Below are 9,538 nucleotides of genomic sequence, written 5' to 3'. Positions count from 1 at the left end.
GCCAACGAAGTAGAACAAGATCCAAAATTACTGAAATTGTGATGTCTTCTATGTTATTAAATGATAACATTAGTGTCCAGCACGAGCTACGTTAACATACTAAAAACTGCTTTAATCATCGACATACTACTTTTTGCGTCAACACGTAAGCTTATATAGAAAGCTAAAGAGAGTAATAACTTGTTATACAAGTCTCTCTCCAAAACCTATTTTAATCAGGGCTCTATCTGCGTACATACCATATACAAAGGAAATTTTTCGTATTCCAATACGGCTGACTCTGAACGCAAAGGCAATATCGATTCAAAAACTTTCTAGTCTACGTATTATAGTCACGACCTTAAGAAGAGATGCGTTTAGAATTCGAATCTCAGCACGCATATTAAAGAGGTGAGAACTAATGGTGAGAGACACGTGACGTGAAGCAGCTGTGAGAGGTTACAAGTGCATTCATATATTGCATTGGACATGGAAACTAACAAATCAATCGTTCATATTTGGAACTTGGAAGTTTGAAGTCACACTTAATCTTCTTCGACCTTGTTTGTTTAACTTACACAATACAAAACCATAAAGCATATTCTTCTTTGTTGTTGGTTAATAAAAGTAAAAGTTTTTTATTTAAATTCTACAGACATTTGAACTTTAATCAAATCAGAAGAAAAAATGATTAAAAAGGGGAGGCTCCAGGTTTGATGGGAGAAGAAACAGAGCTGGCAACAGCTATTCACTGATAGATCACTCTCCTCTGTCCCGCACTCTTCTCTCTCTCTCTTTTCTTTTGTTTCTTTCTTTTCGACAGCTTTCATTTTTATCCATCTTCAATCTCTTTCGAAATTTGAATCGTATTAAAGTCATATAGATAAAACGTTTTATGTAAATAATAAATGTAGGGAAAAAGAAAGAAAGTAAAACGCAAGTAGTTATCTGTTTATCCACAACACATTTGATTAAAACCCACAACTATACCATGCCTCTTACTTCTCTTAATAGCAATGTGTCCCATAATCGTTAAATAGAAAATGACATTGTCCGATAATTGTTTCATTATCAATTCTCTTATTTCATTTAGTCTCAGATAAAGTTACTTTTTCATCTGAGAATTGTGCTTTGTTTTGAGATCTATATCTCAAATCAATACATCTTTAATGACTGTATTTTAGATGGAGTTTCAGCACACTTTACCTTCTTCTATGATGAGATTATTTAAGGCAAAGTATTCATCAAACTCCGAAAGAAAATTCCTGTTTTATTCTTCTTCTTTTTTGTGTGTTGTAGTTTAAAATTATAAATTTGTAAATCTCTATCTTTTTATTGAATAACAGAAGAAATTAAACAAAAAAATAAAACTGGAAAAACAACTGTATAGTTGGCTTCCCAAGACTGCTTCACCTGCTCCTATAAATACCCTATCCCCTTTGAAAACCCATCTCACACATCACAATATCCCTCAGAACAAACAATACATACAAAAACTCTCTTCTTCTACAATTTTAAAAAATAAACCCCTTAACTTTCAATTCTATCATCTAGCCCCTCTAAAATGGGTCAGTTCTTGAACCTCACCGTGTTGGTGACCGTTCTTGTTCTAACAACGGTCGGAACTGCTTACTCCGGTAGCTTCAACGAAGAGTTCGACTTGACATGGGGTGAACACAGAGGCAAAATCTTCAGCGGAGGGAAAATGCTCTCACTGTCACTAGACCGGGTTTCCGGGTCGGGTTTCAAATCCAAGAAAGAGTACTTATTCGGAAGAATCGACATGCAGCTCAAGCTCGTCGCCGGAAACTCCGCCGGAACCGTCACTGCTTACTACGTAAGCTTTATTAACGCTCTTAAAAAAAATCAGAGACGCATTTTTATGATTTTTAATAAAAAAATAATGAAAAATGTATGCAGTTATCGTCGGAAGGACCAACACACGACGAGATAGACTTCGAGTTTCTTGGTAACGAGACAGGGAAGCCTTATGTTCTTCACACTAATGTCTTTGCACAAGGCAAAGGAAACAGAGAGCAACAGTTTTACCTCTGGTTCGACCCAACCAAGAACTTCCACACTTACTCCCTTGTCTGGAGACCTCAACACATCATGTAAATAAACTCAAAAAACATCTAACATTTATTTTTAGTCTCTATATCTTGTCTCTAACGTATGTTTATGTTCTGTTACAGATTTATGGTGGATAATGTCCCAATCAGAGTATTCAACAACGCAGAGCAACTTGGTGTTCCGTTTCCCAAGAAGCAACCAATGAGGATCTACTCGAGCCTATGGAATGCTGATGACTGGGCCACGAGAGGTGGTTTGGTTAAGACTGATTGGTCTAAAGCTCCTTTCACAGCTTACTACAGAGGCTTCAACGCTGCTGCTTGTACCGTTTCTTCAGGGTCATCTTTCTGTGATCCTAAGTTCAGGAGCACATTCGCTGATGGTGAATCTCAGGTGCCTAACGAGCTTAATGCTTATGGAAGAAGGAGATTGAGATGGGTTCAAAAGTATTTCATGATTTATGATTATTGCTCTGATCTTAAAAGGTTTCCTCAAGGGTTCCCACCAGAGTGCAGGAGGTCTAGAGTCTAAGAAACAATGATTCCTATCTCTCTTGTTGTTTAGTGCAAATTCTCTTTGTTTATGGCTCTCTTTTTTTTTTAATAAATTGATTTTTCTTCATTGGATTTGGTTATTGTTTCAATGCGTATTCATTCTTACGAGTCAATAAATATGTCACGGGACTCAGGACTGTGTCCTAACAAATTAAAATAAAATTCAGATTCTTGGTTGACGCCAAAACAAACAATAATCAACTACGAACACTTATACAAGCTATATTATCTGAACTGAACCGAAAAGAAAACACACCAAACCAAAAAAACACACCAAACCAAATAAAATTCAGATTCTTGTTTTTAACCGAAAAAAAAAACACACCAAACCAAAATCAGAAAGACCCAACCAGAACCTAATTGAATATTCCTAGCTATATTATCTGAACTGAACCGAAAACCAAAAAAACCAACCAGCCAAACCAATCTAAATGTATATCTGACTAATTTTTTATATATTTAATATCCAAAATACTAAAAACCCAAGCCTGTATGCAAATATGAATTCCATCAATAACAATCCAAATCAAAAGACAAAAGGTATAAAAGCTCACAAGCAAACATGTGGGTTAACTGATTAAGCAACTCCCAATGTTGTTGTTATCTGCAACTTGGTACGAGATCACACGAAATTTGCTTTTGTAGGCTTGTGTATGTACCATTGAAGAAGAGGTTATTTTTGAAAAGGTAAAAAAATAAAAAATAAAACAGGGTAATAAATATGATCACAAGGACTATATGCATAACGGCAACTTGATCTATGATCTATAGTTTCTCTCTTTTTGCTGAAGAGTGACAAATGAAAGTGACAGGTAATACCTTTCACTTTTCAAAATAAAAAAGAACATGAAAACTGGATAATCCTTAAGACAGTTGAAAAGGATGCTAGTTGCTAAATAGTGGTTTAGGGGTCAAGTTGGGATGCTTGTAGGATGGTCTTCTCGTGGACGTAGTGAGCGAATTTCACTTTTGCTCGTTGTTCGTTCTGGAGACAAAACATGGAGAGTGAGAATCATGTGTTTCAAAATAGTTTCAACTAGACGTTGTCTTTCACATAAAGCAGAATGATTTTTTTTTAACTCACGGGGATTCTGCAGTGAACTTGAAGGTCATCGTTCATTTGACAGAGGCGGCTTTTTGCAAGATCTGCAGCCTCATTAGCTCTCTTTGCAGCTTCTCCAGCCTGTTAAAATAACAATATTCAGATTCAGCTAAGCAAAGCATAGTATAAGACCATTTAACAGAGTAATAAGCACTTGTGTACTTTAGTGAAGATACTAAACCAATAAAGAGATCGATTACTGTGACTAAACCACTAAGAGAACGGTTATGAAGTTTGTTATGAACTCACCAGAATTTTGTAGGATTCATTGTGATCTGCTGAACTCTGTTTCTCCAACGACTCCTTGAGAAGAGATATTTCTCTAAGAAGATCCAAAACCATAACTTCAGTATCTTGGAGTTGATTCCTTGAGAACTCGAATGCTCTTTCTGCGTTGAGACGGAAGGATGAGCAGTTCAAACAAGAGCATATCCCTCTACATCCTCTTACATTCCTTTTCAGAATCCCTTTCGAGGGAGAGATGGATGTGGGGGTTCCGGATACAGCAGAAGGATCAAGCAGCTCAGCTGTTAAATCCGAACCATTTGCCTCTACTTGCTCTTCTCTGTTTTTAGCGTCTGTCTTCATAGTTTCTTCACCCGCCAAGTTTTGAACAAATGGGTTGTTCAATGCAACCTCACTTGAATCTCCTGAGCCAGCAATAGGAGATGAGAACTGGACCTCAGAGCCCAAAGCATTCTGAGGAGTTCCCAAGTTCTTCTCAGTGTCTGGGATGACATGCTTAACTTGAGTTTCTTGTTCCTTGTCAGTATCAGAACGTTCTGGGGACTCAGAAACAGCTTCACACGGGACTAGCTCCTTATCTTTGTCTTTGTCAGTATCTAATTCTCTAGTAACATTTTCCGTCACCATATCCTCTGCCCCTTCGTTCTCAGACACTAACATCGGTGATGGAGTATTCCCCTCTGTGTCCTTATTATGATCTAGATGATTAACTGTCTCAAGCACGCCTAGAAAAAATCAGCAAAGGCAATGTACCATCAGTATCTAAGTAATCTGTATTGATGCAGCACTATTACTAACTTTGATTATAAGAGAGTTTGTTTATATTGGACTAGAGATAGGCTTACAAGGATTATCTTCTTGAATATCTTTGAGATACGGAAGCATTCTTCTGTAGTTAACGGAACCTGGTGTTTTGAACAACTTGCGCCTAGAGCATGCCTGCTTCGTATCAAAGAGATTCTCAGTGTTAGACAAATGGAACAAAAAGTTTTATATCCCAAACATGAAGCAACCCCTTGATAGAATCTTACAGATTTTTTGTTGGGGCTGGACGCAATAACCTTCTTCAAAGGGCTGGTGTTTCCACCTACAGCTGAATGTTTATTGATGACTCCGTCAACTGATTGCGCAACAGCTTTGGTGGGTTCAACCTTCTTCAAAGGGCTGGTGTTTCCACTTCCAAAATATTTACTAATGAGTCCGTCCACTGATTGGGCAACATCTTTGGTGGGTTCAGGATGTTGACATTCGGCTTTCATCACTTCACTTGCTTCCTCCTTTGGAACTTCAGCAACTTCCCCATTCTCTTCATTAACATTAGGAGGATTCTGCTCCGGTTTAGAACACTGGCCTGATGGGGTTCCATCTGCAGCTTGCATTAAGTACGGAAGCAGTCTCTTGTAGCTGAAAGATCCAGGGTTCTTGAAAATCTTAGCTCGAGAACATGGACGAAGTACCTGTGGAAAGAACAAAACACACCAACAAGAAGCTACTCAGTGAACCATCAACACCAAAAGAGGAGAAACCTTACAATTAACAAATCCACAAGAAATGCATACCGGTTTGTGACAGACATTAGTACCACTTCTCTTCACTACTGATCCATTGCTCTCTTCACAGATGGGTCCACTGTCGGAATCAAGCGGCGTCGTTTTAAGGAAATTTTTTACATGTTCATTTCCTAATCCACCAGCATCGACTTTGGTTCCTTCTTCACCAACTGTTTCACCACCAAAACCATCATCGATCCATATGAGAATAACATAACCGGTTTAACTTCTTATTTTATCGAGACACAATATAACCGGTTTAACTAAACAATGCAATTAGACTTGATTTGATTAATGTGAACCGGGCGGGTCAGAGATTAAATGTTTTTGCTCGAATTAATCTAACCGTGATGTTTATCATAATCACATAATCCACAGGTCATACAAAAAATTGCTAACTTATTCTGTTTTTGCCTTACCCAATAAAGTGATCCGGTTTCATTAAACCATGTATTTAGACTTGGTTCGATTAATGTAAACCGGATACAGCGATCAAAGATCTAAGAAACTTACCGTTGGAACCGCAAAGATGATTTTCAGATTGTTGTTCCTTGGTTTTGAATTCCCAGATCGAGCTCGGGGTAAACACGCGTCTGAGACGCAGATCCTTGATGGTGACTCGAGGATACGTGCGAAGAACTTTCGGGGTAATTTTTCCGGTGACTGATGGCGACTGATTGAAACGCAGTCCGTCTCCGGTCGGTTCGATGCGGCCAGAGCGGTGTTTGTGATACTGTGATTTGCTTGCGAGTAGGGTCTCACTAGCTGAAGAAGACGAGAATCGCATCCTCTTCCGAGAGATCTGAAGAGATTCCGTCATCTTCGTCGACTCAAGAAGAGAGTGAGAGAGAGAGAGAGAGAGAGAGAGAGAGAGAGAGTGAGAGAGAGAGAGAGAGAGAGAGAGTGAGAGAGAGATTTATTTTGTTTTTTAATTACGCAGGGAAGAAAGCAAGTGGGTTTATCTGTTGTGTGTGGATTTTTGGCGGGAAACAAGTTGGCGGGAAGAGAGTTACTTTTGTGCGGGAAAGAGTGTAAAAGGCCTAGAGAATCTTAGGCCCATCAAGCCTACTATGATAATCACTGAAATTTATGTGTGGGACGGGTTCAATTCTAAACTGAAACCATTTTCTCAGTTTTATTTCAACCGGTTCAATTTAAAAAAACCATTTGAACCGGTTCTATGTCGTTGACATTTAGTTCTTCGATTGATTTTATTGTCTCATGTGCTAAACTGTATCACATACAGCCCACGTGTTCGAGCTAAATCCCTAAATTCTGGTTGAGGTTGTGGCGAATTTGGCAATGCCAGTCTTCTACATATTAGGTCGAATTGGTGCCGTGGCTCACGGACCTGAATTCGGTTTCCGGTTTAGTTGAGTAGACCGTAGCCGTCGTTCTGATGTTAGATAATCTCTTATAGTTAGGGGTTTCAATCCGGATATCGGTTCGGTTTCGGTTCGGTTTTTTTCGGTTTTCGGTATTTCGGTTAGTAAAATATAACTACCATTCTAAATCCATATTTACTTCCGTTCGGTTCGGTATATATACCGTCGGTTTTCGGTTTATTCGATTTTATACCAAAAAACATAATTATTTTGTTTGAGATCATATTATATGAATTTTAAAGTCATATTTTCAACACAGTCATTTATTAAAAATATATTACATGTTCAAATAAATGAACAAAAAAGTAAAAATGCTTCTATCATCAAATAAATAATCAAATCTATAACTAAAATCAAAGCTTGAAATTTTGAAAATAAAAATATGAAACAAAACAGAAACATGAAAGAAAAGTTTTTCCACTCTTCCATATTTAGTGTTTATTAAAGTCATGCTTTTTCAATTGAAAATTTTCCATTAATTATTGTCCATGAAATTTATAATCTTCATATTAATTTAGTGAATACTAAAATAAATAAAAAAAATAAAAAAAAGACTTAGAAAATACATGATATTTGAATTGCGATGTATTGTTATTTAGTTATAGTTCCAGTGTTTTACAAATTAAGGTTTTTTATTACTATAAAGTTATGGTAATAGTTATTAACACAAATTTAAGTTATGTAACAAATAGATTATCATGTATTGTTATAAAATATATACATATTTACATGTTTCTACTTTTAATCGGTTTTATTCGGTTTATTTGGTTTAATCGGTTATATACCAAACCATATCCAAATCCTACGGTTTTTATAAAATTATATCCATTCGGTTTATATGGTGTATACCAAAACCAAACCATATTGTCTATTTCGGTTCGGTTCGGTTCGGTACGGTTCGGTACGGTTCGGTTTTACCATATTGAACAACCCTACTTATAGTATAAAATAATATTCCAAATTCGTCACTCATATGATCAAATCAATAACGCAATCTTTGAACACTCGACAAAGCAAATTATATTTGGTTCAGGGCACACAAGAACAGACTGTCACATGCAGTGCTGAATTAGGTTCCGTGACTGCAGTTTGAGCGATACGGAATAAGGGATTCAACTGCTGTGCGGTTTTAATAATTATAAAAATGTATAGATATATAGTATATGTAGATATTTTTGTTACTATTAACTGCAGGACGGGGCATGACGATAGTCACCATTCGAAGGCTTATTATCAATCTTCTCCCATCCACGTACGCAAGTAGATAATGCATTTTTGTAATTTTATACATATGCATGCAAAATACATACACAAAACAGTACATCACACAACTCACAAGAGGATATATTGACATGGATTTATGACTTTTTTCAGAAATCCAGCAGCGCCGCCAAGATTCTTAAAGACAGGGAGGTTAATGATAAAATCAATTAAATAGATAACTTAAGTTAATTAACTGCTTAAACTTAAAGTTGATTTGGATAATTCTTTCTGAAGTTTAAAGGTGTTATTTTTCAAAAGTAAAACTTCAAACTCAGCTTCAAAACTATTTATATTTTATAATATGGTCCTTATATTTATTTGTCATAACTAATTTGAATTCATAAAACTTTTGTAAATAACTAGCACATATATAAACATATTAGAACAATATTAATTAATAAAATATTTTATTAAAATATAAAAATTTAAATAAAAATAACTTAATTAATATTAAACTTCAAACAAAATACCATATTATTTCATAAAATTATTTTGGTAATGCATATATGATCTATTAGTGCATTTCAAAGTAAAAATGGCTCTCTTCATTTTTACTTTGTAGATTACGAGTTAAAAGTTGTTGAAATCGGATAATAATGATACTTGTAAATACATTAGATCATAACAAAAAAAGTAAAAGAGAAACATAAAATATTACTAACAGACTAATTTCTTTTCGATGATATTAATACTCGTGAATATATTTGATATGCAAAAGAAAGAGTTGTACAAAAAATACATCAAAAACAACAACAACAACAATCATCTTCAGTTACACAAAAAAATAGACTATTTAAAAAAATTGAAGGTTCCAGATCAAACTTACCTGACTATTAGTGTTGTTGTAATATTTAAATCTGTGTAACAGTTATGTCTTCATGTAATTTTTTAAAATATTTTTGTTAAGTTTTTTTTGTATATTATTGTTGTCTAAACCTAGCTTAAAATATTTTAAATCTTATTTTAGAGTTTTATTTAATTTTATGTATACATTTTAAAATATTTAAACAAAATTTAAATTATTTATGAGATATAATTTTTTTTAAGAATTAAAATAATAAACGAGAAAATATTTATGAATCATAAATGTGATGTGTGATTATAGAGACCAAAATGCAAATAAAAATGTGAAACTTCAAATTTGAAGTTTTAAATGGTAAAATTTCAAATATAGAGTTTAACTCTTCAAAACTTCAAATTTTAAAGTTAGTTTTTGGATAGCAAAAAACTTCATATTTGAAGTTATAGAGTGTTTTTTTAGATGCTCTGATACGTTTTGGATGAGCTAATAAGATCAACTTCATATATCCTCCACTCAATAAGAGCATCTCCAATGGTGCATCAAAATGAGGGAAAACATCAAAAAATGAAGGAAATGTATCTCCA

At 35.0% G+C, this 9,538-nt stretch overlaps 2 protein-coding genes across 3 annotated transcripts; one reads left to right on the top strand and one right to left on the bottom strand.

The window, feature by feature from the left end:
- Positions 1 to 1,417: 1,417 nt before the first annotated feature.
- Positions 1,418 to 2,688, top strand: LOC103828713 (probable xyloglucan endotransglucosylase/hydrolase protein 16). Its single transcript, XM_009104341.3, has 3 exons — positions 1,418 to 1,816; positions 1,900 to 2,093; positions 2,175 to 2,688. Exons 1-3 carry the CDS (start codon positions 1,544 to 1,546, stop codon positions 2,581 to 2,583), a joined length of 876 nt encoding a protein of 291 aa, XP_009102589.1. The 5' UTR covers positions 1,418 to 1,543; the 3' UTR covers positions 2,584 to 2,688.
- A 540-nt stretch (positions 2,689 to 3,228) lies between these two features.
- LOC103828712 lies at positions 3,229 to 6,419 on the bottom strand. Of its 2 annotated transcripts, none has more exons than XM_009104338.3 (7): positions 6,018 to 6,419; positions 5,514 to 5,674; positions 4,986 to 5,411; positions 4,800 to 4,896; positions 3,958 to 4,679; positions 3,691 to 3,789; positions 3,229 to 3,591 (listed from the first exon to the last, which is right to left on the bottom strand). In XM_009104338.3, the coding sequence occupies exons 1-7, from the start codon at positions 6,322 to 6,324 to the stop codon at positions 3,511 to 3,513; spliced, it is 1,893 nt and encodes a 630-aa protein (XP_009102586.1). In that variant the 5' UTR covers positions 6,325 to 6,419; the 3' UTR covers positions 3,229 to 3,510. The 2 variants fall into 2 exon arrangements, with proteins under 2 accessions (XP_009102586.1, XP_009102587.1); XM_009104339.3 differs by having other exon boundaries at positions 4,800 to 4,893; positions 6,018 to 6,414.
- Positions 6,420 to 9,538: the final 3,119 nt, after the last annotated feature.

This window comes from Brassica rapa, chromosome A07, assembly GCF_000309985.2.
Source record: "Brassica rapa cultivar Chiifu-401-42 chromosome A07, CAAS_Brap_v3.01, whole genome shotgun sequence".
NCBI lineage: Eukaryota > Viridiplantae > Streptophyta > Magnoliopsida > Brassicales > Brassicaceae > Brassica > Brassica rapa.
The sequence above is the reverse complement of the archived record's forward strand: the minus strand, read 5'-3'. Positions and strand labels throughout refer to the sequence as shown.

Bases quoted from the DNA above. Each gene is read 5' to 3' on its own strand.
- LOC103828713 (XM_009104341.3), top strand. From the start codon at position 1,544: ATGGGTCAGTTCTTGAACCTCACCGTGTTGGTGACCGTTCTTGTTCTA. The intron at 1,817-1,899 runs GTAAGCTTTATT...AAATGTATGCAG, and splicing joins GAACCGTCACTGCTTACTAC to TTATCGTCGGAAGGACCAAC. The intron at 2,094-2,174 runs GTAAATAAACTC...GTTCTGTTACAG, and splicing joins TGGAGACCTCAACACATCAT to ATTTATGGTGGATAATGTCC.
- LOC103828712 (XM_009104338.3), bottom strand. From the start codon at position 6,324: ATGACGGAATCTCTTCAGATCTCTCGGAAGAGGATGCGATTCTCGTCT. The intron at 4,680-4,799 runs GTAAGCCTATCT...GATTTTTTCTAG, and splicing joins TATTCAAGAAGATAATCCTT to GCGTGCTTGAGACAGTTAAT. The intron at 3,790-3,957 runs GTGAGTTCATAA...TTATTTTAACAG, and splicing joins ATGAATCCTACAAAATTCTG to GCTGGAGAAGCTGCAAAGAG.